The following is a 21,991-nucleotide window of genomic DNA, read 5'->3' on the forward strand; positions in this document are numbered from 1 at the left end:
AGGAGGAGGAGAGGAAGGAGGGATTTGGCAAACAGCAAAGCCAGTGCAAGACATAAAAGATGACACTAAGCAGCTAATGCCAAAGCTAACCCAAAATAGGGCAGTTCGGAAAGGTAATAATAACAGCGAATACCAAAGGAGGTAAAGTGCTGGAAACTGGGTCTTGCTCAAAGTTCTGGAGCTGGAAAGTGACCAGATCCCGTCAGCTAGTGCCAGTGTTGAGACCTTGAGAAGGGCAACTTGATCGATTCGCAGAAGTGCCGGGCTTTCCAGTAGCCTCTGAAATATGAGTGAGCTGTACAGCAAAACAGAGACCATCAAACTCAGGAAAAAATACATCGGGTGAGCAGCTGGGCGCAATCCAACTTGGGCTTGGGAAGAGCCGGGGCAGGGGTTGGGGGAAGGTAAGCAGAGAATCAATCTCACACCCTGGGGAGTGTGGGACGGATTCTTGATCAAAACCCTCACCAGCCTTTCTATACCTGAAAGTCGTAAGGGAAGAAATGGGAATGCTCCGTGGTGGCAAAGGCTGAAATTTGCCTACCTAGTCCCAAATTGAGCCTGGAGGCCACAACCTCGATCTCCCCAATCTAGAGGCCGCTGCGTGCTGCACATCTGCACGTATGTCAATGCCTATCCCGGCAGGCGGTCGGATTTCTCCGAAGCAGAGGGTTGGAAACTGGAGAGAGGTAAGTGGGGGGGAGAGGGAGGTGCAGGGCAGAGAGATGGATTGCATGCACTCCCAACCTCTATCTCTTAAGAGTCAGTCCGGCACCACTAGCAAAGATGAGAGTCCGTACTCGGGTCCGCTCAAGGAGCAGAGCTGAGTCAAAGGTAAAGAGGTGGCATCCCTTGGTCTCTCTCCCTGCCCTATCTGTCTTACCCCTCCTACGCCACCTAAGGCTTCCCGGGATTGGTAAACTTCGCTGCTAGTCTATACAACAGGAATCGTGCTTCGGGGTACTCAGAATCCCGAAAAAACGCACTATTCCCATCACTCTTTCTGGGAAGCTTAGATTCCAAGGGACTAGTGGCACAGCAGCCACTAGTCCCTCAGATATTTTTTAGACCCAAAGCGGTCTCATTCCTTAAAGGTTAATTTTCCTTTCCTTCCCCTCACCCCCTTTCCCGTATTCCCACTCCAATCTAGCACAGTAGGTGCCTAATCCATGCTGCCCGACTGCATACCACCCCCACTCCCACTTCCTTTTCCTCCTCTGCCGGTATGGGGGTTAGCATAAGTGGGAAGGGACCCACTGGTCGAACCGAGCAAAGACCTGGGATGTGGGATAGGAGATGGGCGTGCCAGCGGGATTCTAATTTTTTAATTCCTCCCCGTCCCCCCTGTTTCCAAGAACTTTGAAGCGTATATTAGATACATACGTTGTCTACCTATTGAATGTGAGCTCCTTGAGTGCAGGGATTGTTTCATTTCTGTGTTTATCAGCTCTTAGTAAGGGTGCTGAATAAATGCTTGTTGATTGATGTGATTGGCTTCAGTGGATAGAAGGATTTTATTCTTCCTGGGGCTATGGCAAGTAGCATGCTAATAAAGGAGAATCTTAAGAGAAAAACTCTGTGTTCTCTAATTTTCTTCTTAGAGCAAAAAATATTCAGATTACCATAGCTGAAAGGAGTGGTTGCCAGTCAAAGAGCTTTTTCCTTAGTGCTGAGAATTAAGCATCGGTTTTGTTATTTGGGGTGGAGGGACCCTTATGTTTTTTGAGGTAAATAACCAAATAAATACTTTTGAGGTAAATAACTTAAATTAGAGTTTCCAATATTTGAATTTGATTTAACTAATAAGTATATTAGACCCAATTTTATTTAGGTGACTTAGTGCTACCTAAGTGATTAAGTTCTTAAAGATACAGTTGTAGTTTCTTTACAAATTATGTTTTCTAATATTTCCTTTCCAAAGAGACAAGTCCTTTACCATTATGATGGAAAACTATCAGAATTATCACATGAATTGAATTAATGGAATTATGATTTAGAACTTTTAATAGACCTCAGAGTCTAGTTTAATCTCTTCAATTTGTAAATAAGAAAACTGAGTCATAGGAAGTTGACTGATTTTTCCCAAGATAACATACATAGTAAACAGTAGAGCTGGGATTTGAACCTCTGTAAAGCCTTAAGGCATTACACATGCTTATATATGCCTTTATAAAAGAGCATTCCAAAAGAGGGCAAAAAGAACACTTGATATTTGGAAATAGTTAAGTCAGAATATAAAAATGATAGGACCATAAATGATTCAAGCAAGATCTGGAGTCAAAAAGTCCTTCATTCCTATTCTGTCTCTTGATAGTCTAGATGATCATAGACAATTCATTTAACTTCATAGGATTCAATTGGCTTATTCTGTTAAATGGGGTAGTTCGATTTAGTAGCTGTGAAAGTTGTTTCTTGCTCTAAAGCTGTGATCTATATGATTGTACCTCTGTTTCTCCATCTACAAAAAGATGTTGGACTTTATGGCCTCTGAGGTCCCTCCCAGATTTCTGATTTTATGAAATGTTTGTTTATTCACTTATGAAGGATTTTTTTCTTTTAGTAGTCTTCCTTGGGGCTTTGGCATAGCCCTTGATCTGAGCCTTTTTTGAGAAGTTTAGGGGTACTCTGTGAAGCTGTAGGTTTGGCTCTGTGTCTTCTAAAGTACATGTCCAGTTTTGAGATTCTTCTAATTTTTATGATTTCAATAATGGCTACCAGATCAAGATTGCTTTTGTTGATTTTTTTAGGCCGTCTTGTAAAGTTTTCTTTGCCAAGGACCCCATCAAGATAGTTCGGGCCCAGGGGCAATACATGTTTGATGAAAATGGGGAACAATACCTGGATTGCATCAATAATGTTGCTCATGGTGAGTGCAGAGAATACATTTCATGGCCAGGGCAGATTTATGGCAACTAATTTATGTTCCCCGATTTGTCAGTGGTTCTTCAGTGACTGAAAGCTAACTAATGGCACTGACAAGGAAAGTCTGGTTGAAGAGGGAAAACATTTCTTCTGTATTACTTGGTTCTTCCCTTCATTTCCTAGGCATTTGGGATTGTAATAAGTTTCCTGGAATTTTTGTTTCCTAAATTTCAGTGGGACATAGTCATCCAGAAGTGATTAAAGCTGCTGTGAAGCAGATGGAGCTGCTAAATACAAATTCTCGATTCCTTCACGACAGCATTGTTGAGTATGCCAAACGCCTCTCCGACACTTTGCCAGAGAAACTATCTGTTTGCTATTTTGCTAATTCAGGGTATGTTTCAGAGTTTGATTTCTTTTCATTTTGCTATCTTCATTCCCCTTCCCATTTATTATAAATGGATCATTAATTGTTTTCAGGTCCATATAATCCTGAATGTGTCTGTAGATTAGGAATATATGGAACACCTAAAAAAAGGCATTCAAATACTTTGAGAACAGCATAGGTTATTTTCTATTAATAATTAATATTGAGCAAATCAACTCAATTCAATTCAACAAACACCTATTAAGATCTTAGTATAAGCCAACCATTGTGTTAGGTGTGCCTACAAAGGCACACAGATAAAACATCCTGTCCTCAAGAAATTTCCTTTCTATTAGAGAACTCCCCCCACACCTTTTTTTTTTTTTTTTTTTTAAAGCACCTGTTTCCTCACTTATCAAGTGGAGGGAAAAAAAAGTCAGATGTTACTTATGTCAAAGATAGTAGTGTATAGTATTCAGTTGGTAAAAATAATCAGTCGAAGTCTGCTCAAAAATAATTAACACTGATTTGGCAATTGTAGGGAGCAGAGATCTGATGGAAATTCTCATCAATATAGTAATGAAGGATTTTATCAAATACAATTTCTGAGACATGGCATTTTCCACTAGCATTGAAATCTAACAAAGAAAATCATTAGGTTCCTTTCATTTCTAAAAGTCTATTTCCATGATTTTGTGGTTAACAATTTCTTCAAGATATTCCAGAACAAAGTGTTTAACCATAAAATATTTTCCCTTGGGAAGAATTTCAAGATAATTCTAATATTTAAATTATAATTGTGAAACATTTTTGCTCCAAGTGAAATAATTGTTGACTCAATCTTTAGAAATTCACATATTAATTGGAGAATACATAAGCTAAATGATTTAAGTCCTTATCTCTCATACATCATCCCTATCCATGTGACTTCTTAGACATCTCCAAAGAGTTTCTTAGAATCTCAGGAGTTTAACTTTTTTTTCCCTATATTATTTTTAAGCACATCCTCTAACAGCAAAACCATTATAATGCCAGAGAAACTGAGGCAAGATAGAGATTAGAGTTTTTAATATTTTATTTGGATTTCTGAGAGGGACAGATTGTGCTGGGGGAATGTTGCCCACAGGGCTGATGTCCAAAGTATCCAGCCCTGAATGTGAGTTCTTAATGAAATATATGCACATAGCTCCAAGCTTGGATATATAAAGGTGGGGGAAGTCCACACTCTGGTGAGCAGGAATCTCCAGGCAGGGACCATCAGTCCTGTTCTGACATGTTGGGGTAGGACCATAAATTCCAACAAATTGGGAGTTAAGGAGGTATCCAACTAGAGCCAGGAAGTCTGGACTTTGAGGATACCAGTTAGGTATCTGAGATAGGACATCAGGAGTTTTATCTTTTAGAATGCCAGATCACCACAGCCCTAATTATCCTAGTTCTAATGAGCAGAAAAGGGGGGTTTCAATCAGAGGGATTGAAGCAGAACAGAACTCAAGGAAACTGAGCCAGGACAATTCAGGGAAACTGAGGCATAATAATTTAGAGAAACTGAGGCAGGACAATAAAAGGGAACTGTGGCACAACACCATGGCTCCAGTGATGAAAGATGTTACTACTTCTTTTACGAGCAGCTAGGTGGTACAATAAATAGAATGCCATGCTTAAAGTAAGGAAGATATCTTTCTGAGTTCAAATTTGGCCTCGGATACTACTAGCTGTGTGATCCTAGCGAAGTCCCTTAACCTTGTTTTCTTGTTTGTAAAATGGACTGAAAAGGAAATGGCAAATCACTCCAGTATCTTTGTCAAGGAAATCTCAAATGGGGTCACAAAGACTTAGACACAACTCAACAGCTTATTTTTTAAATATCTTTAGGTTCTATAAAAGTGAAGCAAGAAGGGAACAATTATCACCTTCATTTCATAAGAAAATGAAACATTTAGTATTTATGCCTGACAAAATTTACTCCTGATAATAGCAAATAACAACAGAATTTCTACTGCATACTGTTGTAATGAAGCTTACCAAAGACCTTTTATTGTTTTAAATGTTAGCTCCCCTGTTGGATAGGTGAGGCTGTCTTAAAAAGGACCCACAACATTCCTTTTCTTAAATATATTTACCTACATATCAATCATGAGACAAAATAACTAGAAATGTAATGAGAAATTTGGATTCAGTGATTTCTTCCCTTCTATCTTTAAAGCCATAACCTCAAAGTCTTTTAATAGGAGTCAGAAAGACTTAGTCTTGCCTCTAACATATACTGGATTTTTTACTTTTGATAAGCCTTCTAACTTGCTCCTAGGTAACTTTCTGAGGTTAGTTGTTAGAAAGCAGGTGCTGATCTGTATTGGCAGTGGTAGGAAGGAAGAAAGGGATTATTAGCAACTACCCAGAAGACTAGGATCTGAAATGTGCATATTATGACTTTAGTTGAAATTATAGCTCATATTGTTCTTGTTTTTCTTACTGATAAGAATTAAAAATAAGGTGTGAGGTATACGGAGGACTCAATGGTGATCAAGGAATAGAACAATATTTTATATGATGATGAACTGTCCACTTATGGAATAGTCATGTTTAGCATTAAATCATACTACTAAGACATATTTGCATGTTTCATTTTATTTTTTTAAATTGACGTATTCTTTTCTGCAAATACTTTAGCTAACAATTTGGAATGAGTCTAGCAAAAAGGACCATACACTTGTAACCCTGATGTGTTTCTTTCTAGATCTGAAGCCAATGATCTTGCCTTACGTCTTGCTAGGCAATACAGAGATCACCAAGATGTGATCACACTTGACCAGTAAGTTTGTGATGAAATAATTGTGAATGAATCCAGCTGGTCTTTCTTCACTCTTCTGAGTTGGAGTAAAAGACAAAGCTATATATTAATTTTACTATGTCTCAATAGACATATCAGTATCATAAATAAAGGGTTTTAATGTCTTTTTTATTATTAATTATGGATTTGCAAGACCAGTACCATAGAACTCATTTTAATTCCTAATAAATTTGTTTAAGAAAAGGGTAAGCTGACAGTAGGGGTTCTTTGCTTAAAATATGTAGACGTTCTCAACCAAATAACTAGGACTTTCATTGCCATAAGTAACTTGGGGGCAGATGAAGGAAACGATGTTTTTCCATTCAATCAGTATTTTAAAAATATATCACTTTATTTAATTTGTAAAGTATTATATAGGCTACTTCAAAAAAACAATTTAAAGAAAAAATATATATAACAAAGAAATATACATAATTATCATATAAAATAAATATTTGCAGTTCTTTTTTTCTTTTAGATTTTCTTATGCAAATATAAAGATTCTATTCAAGTTTGACCCCACCACTTTCGGTCTTTTTATCACATTTGGTATTTTTTCTATTTTTTCACAATGTTCTTTATCATGTATCCCAAAGGACAGCACTTTTAGAAGACTCAGTTCATATATGAGGAAATACTCTTTCCTATATGGATAAAATCTTCTTAATTTTTCCACCTGATATAGAACCATGAACCCCCAAATTCCCCACCCTCAACAAAAGGCATTCAGAGGACACAATTAACAAGTTGCCTGTCAGTGATTAATCCACAATTACCATTCTTTGTAATTTAAACATGTTTAGCAACTGCTAAATTTGAAGTAACAACTGTACCTCTGTCTTTGGGTATTTGTTTATACAACAGTATTGTTTATAAAATACAATACTGATTGTATAGTATTGTACTATACGTCTTGTACTTATATACAAGTACAAGGTGATTATGTAGAAAAAAGATTCTGATATGACTTATATGGCACAATTAGGTTTTATACAAACCAAATTTGGGAAACAGAAACATAGTCAATACAATTGTATATATTTAAAAATAGATAACAAATTAGACCAATAATTAGAGGAATATACCAAAATGCATTTCAATATTTTTCTCATTAATCCTTAACTATTACTAGACTCTGACTCTTCTAACCTGATTTTTCCCTTTAGGCTCAAAACGATTTTATTTTTAGTGCTTACTTTTGAAATTAGAATCTTCAAACATTTTTCTATATATCTGTAGAGTAAATTGAGTTTGGCATCAAAAGCCTTGGATCACCATCCCTCTTGGCTTTGATCTTAACACTAATGAGACTATTTCTAACTCAGAGGGGTAAAAATGTGACATTTTTTTCCCTACAATTCTCCATTTTCTTAGTATTTTCACATCCTTTTCTTCCTTGGCTAGAAGTAGAAAAACAGCAATTATAGACACTTAGTTCCTTGAACTGCTCTGACTCTTAATTCTTTTGAACATTCTCCCTGCATCCCTGTATATGTGAATATGAAAATGTGCATGTATAATATGTATATAGCATATAAATATTGTATAAATCTGCATATATTTATATGACTCAGCAACCATAAATAGCATCATCTATCTGCTTTTTCTCTCTAATATGAAAAATCATTTATTTGAGTTTGCATTTATAGAATATAAACTTGACTCTTAAAATGTCTTTAAATAGGATTTTTTTTTAATGGTACCTATAGTGGTGGGGGTGGGGAAGTCCCCTTCAAGGCAAGAAGTTCTTGTGCAGGACACCAAAACAACTGGAGAAGGTGAAGAGGACAGATCCCTCTCATCACTCCACTTCTTCCAGGACTGATAGGCATAGTTTGTTAAAATCCCTTTCTCACAAAGATATGGCTAATTTTTTGCCAGTCAATGAACAAGAAACTTCTAAATGCATCAGAAATTTTTTCACATTTCATAAACAATTCAGGTTACATATGTATATGTACACATGTTTGTAATAGTTTACACCACATTAATACCTGCTTACTACGTTCTATGATTATGTCAGGAGGGGAGAGACTAAATCCAACTAATGTATAGAATTTAATTTCTACATAGATGATTTCAAGGCTCAACAAGGCAAGGTAGGTAATCTCAAAAAAAATAAGTTTTGTCCACCTTAACAAACCTAATATCAGCAAAAACACGTGTTTTTAAAATAAAAATACTATTTTTAATTTCCCAAATCTTTACCTTTCATGTATATGTAGATAGATAGATAGATAGGTAGGCAGGTAGACAGATAGATAGATAGAGATACACAAGCAGGGTGTATTTACTAAAATCAAGTATTTTTTCTTCATTTCTTAATGATTATGGAATGATACAAATTTTAATATTAGAAAAAAACTTCCTTGAAAATTATGTATATTACTCTTACTTTCAGTGCTTATCATGGTCATCTTTCTTCCTTGATTGAAGTCAGTCCATATAAATTGAGAAAAGGGAAAGATGTCAAGAAAGAATATGTGCATATTGTAAGTACATATTTATATGTCCATATATATGTGTATTATTTATGTAATACACACACACATGCACACACCATCTACCTTGAGAAATAGGATTTGATCTGCCACCTTCTAGCATTAATTTCTAGAGATGACTACTGCCAAAGTGCCCTTGAGTCTTGTTTGCTGTTATTCTTGCCAGGGTGCACAACCTCATTTCTGTCCTTGAGTTAGTTGGTCACAATTTAACACAAAATGATGTCATCAGTTTTTAAAAACAATTGTGACCCTATAATTTGCAATACTCTTTAAAAACATAACAATTAAGAATTGGTTCTCTTCTATGTATTCTCAAAAGAACAATTGTGTCTCTCTTTTCCCATAACTTTAAGTTTTGAAAGTAACACTTGGTAGTTAAAGCTCAGGAGTTAATTCTTCTCTCCTTTCTGCCTTCTTTCCATCCTCATACTACAATGGTAAGATAGCATTTTACAGTGTAAAGGGCAATAGTTCTAGAGACAGAAGTTGTTTTGATTGGTCTTTTCTAACTCTTCATTGACCCCATTTGGGATTTTCTTAATAGAGATACTGAAATGGTTTGCCATTTCCTTCTCTAGTTCATTTTACAGATGAGGAAATTAAGACAAATAATTAAGTGACTTGTTCAGGATCATACAGCTAATATAATATCTGAAACAAGATTCCAACTCAGGAAGATGAATCTTCCTGATTTCAGACCCAGCTCCCTATTTAGGTGGCTCAGTGCTATCTAAGTACTCAGAGTTAAAGGACATGAATGAAAATCTTATCTCTGATGCTGACCAATTGCTAATGGCTTAGGTCATTAAAGCCCCTAGGGCCTCAGTTTTTTTCTTGTAAGAGTTTAGATCTATGTAGATTCTACATAAAGCTGAAAGATCATTCTAAATTTTCAATGTAGAAAGTCTATCTCTTGATGCTTTCAGGCACCAACTCCAGATATCTACCGAGGAAAATATAGAGAGGACCACCCAGATCCAGCTGGTGCTTATGCAGATGAGGTGAAGAAAATTATTGAAGAAGCCCAGAAATGTGGGCGGAAGGTTTGTATTTACCATTATAGACATTATAGATTCTTAACATCTTTTATAAATTGGTTTCAAAGGGGAGTTGGGGGAGAGAAAAAAAATCTGAACCAAATATTATGGACCTAAATTTTCATTAGATTCTTTTATGATGTTCTTTTTGCATTTTTGTTGGTACAAACTACATAAGATTTGTCTGCAAGAAGATTGATGTACTCAACTTGAAATTTTACTGATATAGGGAACTTCTCCCATGACCACTTTCTCCCCATTGCGGTGTGAACTCATGCTCTGGGAGTCAAAAAGCTCGGCAAATGGCATCTTCATGTCTCTTCTCCAGGGATCCATTTCTAGCCTACTAGAAAGAATGAGAATGAGAAGTTGCTGGAAGGAAAAGTATCCACTCCAATAGATAATGGCACCAAGGGTTAATATTTTGATTGAAAAGAGAACATAGTAACTCCTGAGTTTCAGTCCTAAACTAGGTTTCAGACAAAGACCTTAGGGCATCCTTAGAACTGACTCTACTTTTGGAAATTGGGAAAGATCTAAACCTGTTCAGATCTTTTACAAAGTCTATCAATGTGAACCTGCCCTTTAAAGTGTAAGCAAGTCTCCAACAATCAAAAACAGTAGGAAGGGACAATTAGATGGCACAGTAGATGGACCATCAGTTCTGGAGGCAGGAGGACTAGAGTTCAAATCTGGCCTCAGACACTTAATACTTATTAGCTATGTGACCCTGGGCAAGTCACTTGACCCCAATTGCCTCACCTTTAAAAAAAAAGAGAAGAACAGGGGAGAGAAGTGTTGGTATTTAGAGAAGTGTTTTTTCCTCAACTGAATTTAGTTTAATATCCTATACTGAACCTTCTTTCAGGGGTTTTAAAAGCATAGCATTTTGAGAGTCCCCATAGCATAGTGGAGAGGGTATTGGATTTGGAATCTGGAAGATGTGGATTCAAATCCTAACTAATTTTTGATAGTTGTGTGAAATAAAATCAGAATCTCAGGGCATTGTTGTGTGATGTAGTAGGAAATTGCCTACTCTATCACATAGCAATTCTGATGAAATCCTAGGAAGTCATCAGTCATCTGATAACCTAGATTAAGAATTTTTAATCTTGAATGTGTGATCTGTGTTTTAGAAATATTTTTATAATTATTTCAGTAGAATGTTTCTTTCATAATCCTATGTATTTCATTATGTATATAAAACATTATCCTGAAATGAGGTCTACAGGCTTTACCAGATGCCAAAGAAGTCCAGGACACAAAAGTTAGGAAAACCTGGCCTAGATATAATACCTAACATTTGGAACTTTAAAAAAAAATTGTACTCATTGCTAACAGAGTCCTCTCGTCTTCCTTTTTTTCCTCTTCTTTCTTCTCCTGCATCTCTCTCCCTGTCTTCTTTCTACATGTTTTCTTTGTCTTAGCACTGTATACCAGCTGCAGAAAAAAAAAATGTTGCGTAAGAGGTGAAAATTCCCCATGTTCTTGGAAACTTCTTGCTTTTTAACTAAAATGGGTCCCTTTGAATATAACATTCAATACTTTAAGCACCATTGCATTAAGCACTATTTCTGGGAAGACGGCATATTCCATTTCATGGCAAATGTTATTGCCAAGGGAGGGGTGCCTACATTGTATAGGAGGCAGTCGATAAAATAAGATTGGTACTATCCTACTTACAGAAGAATTGATTGACACCTCACCCAAAGGTTATGGAGCGGACAGAAGAAGGCAAACATTAAGATGAAGGTTTAAAAGAATGTGAGATCTACAGACTTTATTTATTAGAACCATTTTCTCTTTTCCATTTTTAGACACTGGAAACACTCTAGTTTGTTATATACCATATGAAAACCCTTGAACTAATGCGAGAGTTTTATCTGTAAGAAAGCCAAAAGCGGGGCAGCATAGTTACTCCAAATAACTTGAAGTGACTTGGAGCTAAGAAGCCCGAGTTCAAATTCTAACTCAGGTACTGACTAGCTATCTATCTCTGAGCAAGTTATTAAATTCAATTTCCTTATCTACAAAATATAAATAATAGTAACAATACCTACTTCTTTTGAGTTATTGTAATGGATCAAATGAAAACACCTGTAAAGTACCTTGTAAACCCTAATAGACTTCTATAAAAGTTAGCTATAATTATTATTTGAAAGATATTGTGGCATAGTTAATAGGGATATGGCCTTGGAACCAACATCTGGATTCAAGTCTGTTTTCTGATAATTACTGGGCAAGATAAGTTACTTAATCTTCGAGTGTTCTAGACAACTTTTTAAGATTATAAATTGCAGAGTAGATGCCGATGTGCATCGAATATTTCCTCATATGGAAGCTTTTCATAGTACAATAGCAAGCCCAGTCATCATCTGCCGAACTATAAGTTTTCCTTGCTTTCATGAATTGGCATTATCAGTGCTGCATATTTTCGGAATGTGTTCACATTGCATTAAAATGATGCTACCGACTAAACGTTTGTAAATGTCAAATGCTACAATTTTTTTTCTCCATGTCCTATGGTTGACGAGGACTGCACTGAACTGGTGACCCATGTTTTACATCTCGTGTTTGATAGACATCTAATGAGTACTTTTCTATGGAATCATTGTATGGCTTCTTTACCTCTCTGGCAGTGCTCTTTTCTTTTCTAGCACATTCTTGAAGTTAGCTGATTTGTAAGGAAGCTCATTCTGGTCTCTGGGTGTACAAAGGGGAGGCAATCAGCTAAATAAACTCTGACTTCATCTCCTTTCATGTAGATTGCTGCTTTTATTGCTGAGTCCATGCAGAGCTGTGGAGGCCAAGTCATTCCACCAGCAGGCTACTTCCAGAAAGTGGCAGAGTATGTACTGGACTTGGAGCACACTGAACTTTGTGACAGCTACCAATTGGAGATTGTTTTTGCCTATTTTGGTCTTTTTTTATTCTTCCAGTATTTTAATGGAACATTTTACATGGTGCAAATCAAACCACAATTCATTTAGTAAGCTTATACTGACATGTATCCCCATATTTTAATATGAAAATCAAGTAATTGTCATGCAAAGCAATTGGGAAAACTGTCCCCTTTTTTTGATATCATGAGTATCTTTATAGGATCTCAAGACTATCATGTCTTTTTTTTTTTTCATCATGTCCCTTTACTTTTCAGATATATCCACAAAGCAGGAGGTGTAGTTATAGCTGATGAAGTTCAAGTTGGTTTTGGTCGAATTGGGAAACATTTTTGGAGCTTCCAAATGTGTGGTGAAGACTTTGTGCCAGACATTGTTACCATGGGTAAACCGATGGGCAATGGATACCCAATATCTTGTGTTGTGACAACACAGGAAATTGCAGAAGCCTTCAGTGCTTCTGGAATGGAGTATTTTAACACGGTAAATTTTATTTTCAGACAGTTTTATAAAAGGGGAATGTGCTATGTGCTTTTTTGTTTTCTCCAAACATGGTCAAAGATAGTAATTACTAATTTTTTTTTTTTTTACTTCAAATTACTTCCTTCCTTGGTCTTAGTTAACCTCTTTTATAAAATGAAGGAGGTTGCACCAGATGATCTTTGAGATGACCCTTCGTTGGTCGTACCTTTTCTGTAAAATGAAGAAGGATGGACCAGATGATCTCTGAGATGACCCTTTTGGGTCTATATCTAGGATCCTATGAATTTCTTTAGTGACTAGTATATAGAAGACAATGTTCTAGGTCTTAGGCGTTCAAAGATGAAACAGGTCATGTACTTGCTGCTTGTTAGTTTACAATTGAATAGATGGAAAATAATTTATTCCTTCCCCGCCTCCAAAAAAAGGCCTTTGATGGGGAGCATGAAGAGGAGGCTAAGTACAAAGGAGAACTCCAAGAAAAATTCTATTTAAAATATTTGAACAAGAGTACAAAGAGAATCCATTTCTTGAAGGGAGAGAACAGGAAGCAGGAAGAAAGATACAGGAATAGGACAGTCAGTACAAAGTAAGAACTAGAATAGGATATTAATTTTTTTTTAAAAGCCAAATCTGTAAACTTGAACAAACTGTCTAAAGATATCTAAAGTTAGATACTATCTGTCTCAACCCAACAAGCATTCTTTTGTCATTTTTCTATATTCTAATAAATAGTTGTTTTGTTAAATACAGGCATAGCTGCCTGTGTGTGTGATGCCTATCACAAATTCATAAATCATCTTTTAAATCCTTTAGATTATGAGACATAATTTGAATAACCTTTTTGACCTGTTTTGTTGCTTTAAAGATTTATTCCAATCACATTTAACTTTAAAGTTTTAAAAGTTGATGCTTGTAGAATTTGGCATAGTTTAGTCAGATTCAAATTTACTGGAATTCAAGTATCAAAAACTATTTGAGAGAGACCAGAAGAGGACATTTTAGCTTTAGCTATTGGCTTTGCCTGAAATTACCCAATCTCAAACAGTCAGTGAACAAAACTGCATAGCATAATATTTTTGCTAATCTGTGACAGTCAATATTTGTGATAGATATTGAATTATAAAAGTTTTGATGGTAAGTAAAAAATGCCCTTCAAATTTAATCTTCACGTCTGAGCTTCAGCTGGAGAATCCTAAAGAGATTCTTCAGGATTCCTGTAGTGTTCTTCTCTAAAATATGATGTTTTCTGGGAGCAGGTTTCTTGGGAGGTTTCTGGAGGCAGCCTTCATTTCAGTTCTGTCTAATAATCACCCCAAATGCAGCCATGAATTAAAGTCCAAATCCTTTGTTATTTCCTTTTAAGGCTTGTCTCCTTCCTTGGGCCCAGTTAGGTTTCTTAGAGGCCTATCTTTCTCCTTGGTTCCTGCCACTAGTCCTTTGCTTCTGCCAGCTTCTGCTTCCACCTCCCTCCGAATCTCCAGCCAGCATAAAGGTAGAAGTTGGAATGAATCTGACTCTGCCTCTGAGAGTGGGCTTATGGGCTTCCTGAAGTGCGTCCTGGTTGAGGCTCCTAGCTTATGTAATGCTCTCTTAAGGTGTGAATCTCATGGAACTCTTAATAAGTATTAAGTACATCTAGAGAACTATTGAGCCCTCTGCTGAACAACCATTGTCTCTATCCATTCCACTGACTTAGCACCTTGTAAGAATTCTAACTAGAATTCCTAGTAAATGAAAGGAGACCATTCATCCAACTGCTGGGTTTTGTTTTCCATCTTTGTGAGCAGTATGGAGGAAATCCAGTGTCCTGTGCTGTTGGCTTGGCTGTCCTAGATGTAATTGAAAAGGAAGACCTCCCAGGAAATGCCAGACGAGTTGGAAATTACCTAATTGAGTTACTGAATAAGCAAAAAGCAAAACATTCATTGATCGGGGATGTCAGGTATGTTTATCAAGGAGGAATCATGTGATTAGATAATTGCATGATAGGGGCAGCTAAGATGGTGCAGTGGATAGGGCTTGCGTTTATCTAGCCTCAGAATCTTAACACTTACTGTAATGGTGTGATCTGAGCATTGCCTTGCAAAAAGACAAACAAAAAAAATTTTTAAAGATATTTCTGCACAATAATATTTTGACACTAGAAGTATGTTCCCAATTTCAATACTCAAAGATATCTAAAAAATAGGTTTTCTGTCCATCTTAGGTACATGGTTATTTGAAAGTTGTCTCCTCCATTAGAATATAAGCTCATTGAGACTAGAAATATGAATAGAAAAAATAGAAAACCGTATTGTCTTTCTTTGTATTCCCCAGTGCTTAGAACATAGTAGGTGTTTAACTGATCTGGAATTAGGAAAAACTTTAATTTAAAACCTGCTTATCAGGTTTTATTAGCAACCACTTAATAGTTGCATGATCTTTGGCATGTAACTTAACCTCCCTAAACTTCAATTTCTTAATCTGTAAAATAAAGCTAATAGTAAGTAGCAAGTGACTCCCAGTTGTTGTGAGGATAAAATGAGTACTTATATATAAAGTACTTTGCGAACATTATTAATATTTATTAGTTACTTTTAAATTGATTAACATTAAACAGTATTGTTGTAACTATTGTCCTAAGAAGCTTAAGATAGTTATTATCTTTAGAAAGTCAGTATGGCATATAATAGAGAATTGACCTTGGAATCAAGGCCTAGATTCCAATCTATTAGGAAGGAGAAGAAGAAATTGTTTCTAAAAACAATTAGCCTCTGATTGGCTTTTGATTAGATTAGCCTGAATCTGCTTAGATGTGGAAGGTCAGTGACCCTTTTCATTACCACTAAATGAACAGAAGTATTGGTGATAAATTTTTTAAAAAAGAAAATGAGGAATTTTTTTCCTGATAGAATGAATGTCCGTTTCTTCTCCATCTTTCCTAGGGGTATTGGTTTTTTTATTGGAATTGACTTAGTGAAGAATCTACAGAAAAGGACTCCTGCCACTGCTGAAGCACAACATATCATCTATAAGTAAATAAAATCTGTTATTTCTGTGTCTAGTGTGGCATATCAATTACTTGCCAATCTATGTCATGTGGATTTTGATAACATTAGTCTTTGCCCTCTTCTCCAGGAAAAGAGCAATTAAGTATTTACTATGTGATTGGGATTGTGAGTGTGAGAGAGAAAAGGGGAGAAGGGTAGAGGGGGGTAGAAGTGTACATTTGTATATGATATGTTGTTTCTGTGATAGAAAGATCTGATTTTCCTAGAGGGACTCTTTTTCTTTTGCAATATTATTCTGAACCTTTGACTTTATTTACATCTATATGCATTTTTCTGTTACTAGGATGAAAGAACAAGGAATACTTCTCAGTGCTGATGGTCCCCATAGGAATGTTCTAAAACTAAAACCACCAATGTGCTTCACAAAGGACAATGCTAAGTTTATGGTGGAACAACTGGATAAAATTCTAACAGGTTAATCTTGCAGCTCCCTGGACTGTCCCTCTTTTTTATTTTCCTCTGATCAGTACAAAATTCGTCAATCTCTTACTGTCTACACCCATAGCCTTTGAAGACAGAAATGCTTGTGTAACTTAGATTTAGATTTAGAAATGGTGAAAAAAAAGTGAGAAAAGAGGGGAGAGAAATTTATTCAAAAGCAACCCCACTCCAAAATTAAGACTTCATGGAAACAGAAAATAAGTTGTTTTATAAAAAAATTTTTGTTGGGGGGGTGGGGTTTGACTTGTAGTGCTTTTTTAATACAAGGAAATGCATCCTAAGGCTTTCTGCTGAATAGCATCAGCATCTGCTTTGCATCTGAGGGGATGGAGGAGTTAAATGATGCCAAACTCTCCCAACTATTCTGTGCCAGAATTTGAACTCAAAAATTTTCCTGATTCTAAAGCCAACTCTTTACTTACTATATCCTGCTGCCTCCCAAATTCCTAGCATGAGGTCATTTCACTGATTGTGACACTTTTATTTCAAAACATTGTCTTTTGATTTTTTTCCCATATGATTTTAAAGAAGGGCCTGAGACATACATAGCAGCTTATGATAAAAGGTAGACTGTAACAAATGTAAAAGGGGAGCTCCAAAGTCCTTTGAGAAGATTGAAAAAGGAGAGGTCTATTTTAATCATTTTAGTCAGGGAAATAAGGATTTCAGGGAAATAAGTTTCAGAGAGTCCCTGAAATGGACTTTGAAACAAAGTAAGATTTTTTTACAGGTGGAAATATGAATGTAAATGAATGAATGGAAACAAGAAACAATGGCAGGATGAATAGACTAGAGGAGTAGAGATCTCAGCTACATTTGATTCACTACTCCCCTTTTAAACATTTCCCCCTCAATTAGTAGAGTTTCCTCATGGAAATAATCAGGCTTTCTTTTCCTTTGACTTTTCAGAGGGACATTCTCCACAGTAGAAATCACTGCAGAAAGAGTCAGGATACTGCTCTCTGTTAATAGAGGGAAACTTCATTAGCACTTAAACACTTCTCTTTCCTTAAAACATCTCAGGCAAAAGTCTTCTTAGTCACAACAGAAAGCAGTAGAAGGTTTTGTAACTGATCTTCTAATGATTACATTTTCCTTTATGTAGCTTTAGAAGAAGCCACAGGAACCAGGACTGAAGTAAGATCCTACTTTCCTTTTTTTTTTTTTTTTTAAATGGGGGTGGAGGGTGGTGAGGGAGTAAAAACTTTCTAATGAAATACAGTGACCAGTTTCCCTTCCAAGGCTGGCAGTTTTATAGACATATACAAAATCCCATACTCCCCTTGTATGACTCAAGAACATCTTAAGCTGAACTATCTAGCTTCCCTTCCCATTAGGGAGTAAATAAAAGTGACTCTCATTTCCTCAGAGGTATCCCCTTTTTCTGTTGGTGAGGAGCTCCTGTAGTCTGTTAAGGAAGAGGGCTGCAGAAGGGCTTTGATAATTTAAGCTCCTGTCTTGGCATTTAGGCACCAATATATGGGATTTTTCAGAATCCTATATCACAGCAAAGGATCAATATTGAGAAACGAAAAGACCATTCTTTCACCCTTAAATGAATTTAAGTTCCAAATGGAACTAGGCGCTTGCAAACTCCTAGGAGCTGTCATAATGTGGCCTGGATCCTGTGTGTTTAGGGTTCTCCCAGCAGAGGGCCATTTTATAGCTGCTTAGAGCCCTTGACCAAGGATTTTGGCAGGGCAAGAGGGAGGCAAAAAGCTTAGAGGATTTAATGACTTGTTGCTTAGGTTGCAGAAAAAGTCGTCTGAGATTATATCCTACTTATATGTATTTTGTGTGTATGTAATTCTTTGTATATTGTCTTCCTCTTGAAAGTGTAAGCTCCTTGAGGGAAGGAATGGTGTTTTTGTATCCTCAACACCCAATACAATACATGCCACTTTGTAAGCACTTAATAATTGCTTATTACTAAATGACTGAAAAGAGGCAGACTTTTCCTTTCTGGAAAAGTTCTTTCTGAACTTCTTTTGTCCAAGATCCCTAGGGCAATCATGTTGAATAGAGGATGAGGTAAATTCAATGACTTTCTACCCTTAAAAAAGAGTTAGCTAGTGGATAGCAGGTCTAGCTTGCTGCCCAAGAAGGGGTGCTTGCTTACAGAGTCTCTGCAATCAGGGCTAATAACAGGGATAGAAATTAGAACTGTGATTTCATTGCTATTAGAACCTGCAGGGTGGCACATTTTCAGTCAGTCAATAAACAATCATTAAATACTTACAATGTGCTATGTACCGGGCTAAGTAGGAATAATCTCAGAGGGACACTCGCTAGTATTTAGGATCTAAGAGTTGCTTAGAGCATCAAGAAGTTAACTTGCCCTGTTCACAGCCAATATGTCTGAGTCAAGACTTGGCATCTTGTTTTCTTGGTTTCAAGGCTATGTTTCTATCCAATACACCAGGAAAGCTTTATGACCAAATATTAGTAGGAAAATTATGACCTGTAAAGGTCCTTCTCTACTAGAAACTTGGTTTATTTTACTATTCAAGTTTAAGGGTCTTAAGCTCAGAGAACTGGAAAATATCTTAGTTCAGTGTTCTCATTTTATAGATTAGAGAACTGAGGTCCAGAAATTTGCTCAAGACCACACATGTCATAAGTTACCATTTTCTGAAACTTGGCTTGGATTCATATTTGGTTAGGGAGATTCTTGTAATTAGCACAGTACCTGGCGCATAGTAAGTGCTTGATAAATATATTCTTTTGGACCCATTAAGAATGGGAATGCAAACTTTTTGGATGAAATATAATTTGTTTTAAGGAAAAGCCTATAGGTTTTCCAAAAATCACTCTCCAGTTTGTTTCAGATACATTGTTTCATTCTTTTACTTATTTGCATGAATTAAAATACGAAAGGGGTGCAAAATGAGCTTAAAGGATTGTGCCCACACTTTTAAGCTCACATTACTGGTGGAAAGTATCTGTGGAAGGCACCAGAGAGAAAAGAGTTCAATTCTTGTCAATTATGTTGAGTAAATTTGCTCAGAGAAACTTGTTTAGTTTTGAATAATTCACTGGAATTTACTTGGGCTTATGTTATAGAGGCTTAATGAAGCAAATTCAGATTGTGCCAATGACAGTGCCAGTCAGTCTGAAAATACCAATAAAAAGAGAAACGGATATTATGCAGAAAAACACACAGTGACTGGAAAAAGGATCAAGACATGAGGCTTGTGGCTACAGACAAAAGCAACTTCTGGATTTAAAGAGAAAGAGCAGAAGCATCCAGCAGTTTCCGGGGATTTTCTGGCTGCTAATAGAGACATACTTAACGGTGGCTATAGAGTAATTGTTCATTTTGTTTGATTTGTTAATAACCTAATCAATAAACAATGAGCAAAAACCAACTGCTAATCAAAACACCTGTCCCAGGAAATCCTTATTTGGCTTTTGTGAATCAGAAAACTTAATTTATTTTTATGAATTTTTAAAATGTAAACTCAATATTAAGTCCATGTGTACTGTTCACATTTTAGTGATTAATGTTAGAAGGCAAAGCACAGCAAGCTTCTCAGGTTTGAAGCTTAAGGGATCTAAATAAAATTTAGGCTTAGAATATACAAAAGTAAGCAATAAAATCACATATCTTAAGTTTCTATCAAAAAGTGTAAAGTTTCTACACACACACACACACACACACACACACACACAAGTGCCAAACATTAATTAGGAGGTGATATTCAAAGTCTTTAGTGGGAAGAAAAAATTAAAGGTATCTAATTTTTATTTTATTTATTTAGTTTTTTGTTTTTGTTTTTTTGGTGAGGCAATTGAGGTTAAGTGACTTGCCCAGAGTCACACAGCTAGGAAATGTTAAGTCTCTGAGGCCAGATTTGAACTCAGGTCCTCCTGACTTCAGGGTTGGTGCTCTATCCCCTGTATCACCTAGATGCCCCCATGTCTAACTTTTAAAGATCAAATTAATGAAAACATTATTGGAGAAAAGACCAATAGGCAGATATAGCTCTGGAAGGAAACTTAAAAGTCAATAAATCTGACATCTTCATTTTATAGATGATAAAACAGACAAAGAAAAGTTAAGTGATTTGTCCAAGATCAGAAAATCTATGCCATACTATCTGTATCTGTGAGTTTCTCCATTTTCAGCACTAAATCTATTTCTAGAATTGTTATCCATTTTACTTTTTGTTACTTAAGACACATTATTTGTGAAAGCTATGAAATGTAAAAGACCGAAATTATAAATGATATTGCTCTGTTAATACATTGGCTATAGTGTTTGGTCACTCACTAATAATTGCCTATTTTCTAGTTATCTCTGATTATGTAGTTAATTGTTAAATTAAATTAAAATTTATTTTCAATGCAGAAATTTTCTGTCTTTTGTTGGATTATCATCAAATACATATACTTCCTAAACATCAAATTCTTCCTCCAATGTCTCATAGTATGAAAGTGACCCCAGTGTCTTAAAGGATCTTAAAGCTCAAGACTCTTGATATATGCTGGTAATTATTTAACAAAAGACTCTCTGGGGGACATATATATCCACAACTGACCTGTAAATTAAAGCTATATTAACATTGCCCCCCCTCACTTTAGTCTAAATAGTCAAAAAAAGGAAATCAAGCCCTGATTTGTAACATTTATCAATTTCTGAGGTGTGATTGCTTGTTTTTGTTCAATTCTTTCAGTCATGTCTTGTAAAAGGCAGGAATTTTGGAGAAGTAAACTTGAAAGAAGTATACTTGAAACAAGGTGTTAACTCGGTGGAATTGATGAGATAATGGTTCTCTAGTTCACATATATACTTAGTTCTCTAGTTCACACATATTCAATATACTGTAATGATATAATTGTAATCGGGTATTTTAGGAGAACTGGGGCAGACACAGACTGTATGAGAGACAATAAAGACTTTGGACTCTATTTTTGTCCATTCTCTGAGACAAGCAGGATTAGGTGACTTGCCCAAGGTCACAAAGCTAATAAGTGTGAGGGGCCAAATTTGAACTCTTGAAGTCTTGAATTCTTCCTCACTCCAGGCCTAGTACTCTAACACAGTATCACCTGAAATTTTAACCAAAGGCTCTCAGGAACCAGTATGAGCAGGTACTAGCATACCTCCTGGCTCAAGCTCTAGTAGGTTCTACCAGTGTGGCTCAGTAACAGATCAAATTTACTAGCTTGGACCAGCCTAACTAATCACAAAAAAGCATATCATGAGTAGGTTGATTCATTGATTATGACTTGTTATATATGCATGTGTTTATATATAAATTCCTTGTTATGACCATGGCAATCAATGAAATAAAGGAATAGTAAATGGACCTCTATTGTATGAAATTCTCATTTCTACTTCTGTAGAAATAGAGAAGTGATAGGAAATGGAGCAGTATTAAGAAGCACATTTTTTTTTTTTAAAGAACAAATTTCCATTTGAAGTTTGATGGTTCACCAAATGTAGGATCTTTGCTCAATTGAGTGGATAGAATCATTTCAGTTTTGATGTTCTTACAATAAATAACTTATCTA

General features: G+C 36.0%; 1 protein-coding gene across 1 annotated transcript; it reads left to right on the forward strand.

Moving 5' to 3' along the window:
• The first annotated feature begins 68 nt into the window (after positions 1-68).
• Positions 69-20,828, forward strand: ETNPPL (ethanolamine-phosphate phospho-lyase). The gene is made up of 13 exons (XM_051966640.1): positions 69-342; positions 2,748-2,866; positions 3,097-3,256; positions 5,967-6,041; positions 8,461-8,551; positions 9,490-9,606; positions 12,366-12,448; positions 12,758-12,983; positions 14,771-14,925; positions 15,908-15,997; positions 16,317-16,447; positions 17,580-17,611; positions 19,538-20,828. The coding sequence occupies exons 1-13, from the start codon at positions 287-289 to the stop codon at positions 19,661-19,663; spliced, it is 1,461 nt and encodes a 486-aa protein (XP_051822600.1). The 5' UTR covers positions 69-286; the 3' UTR covers positions 19,664-20,828.
• The last annotated feature ends 1,163 nt before the right edge of the window (positions 20,829-21,991 follow it).

Source organism: Antechinus flavipes, chromosome 6, assembly GCF_016432865.1.
Source record: "Antechinus flavipes isolate AdamAnt ecotype Samford, QLD, Australia chromosome 6, AdamAnt_v2, whole genome shotgun sequence".
Lineage (NCBI taxonomy): Eukaryota > Metazoa > Chordata > Mammalia > Dasyuromorphia > Dasyuridae > Antechinus > Antechinus flavipes.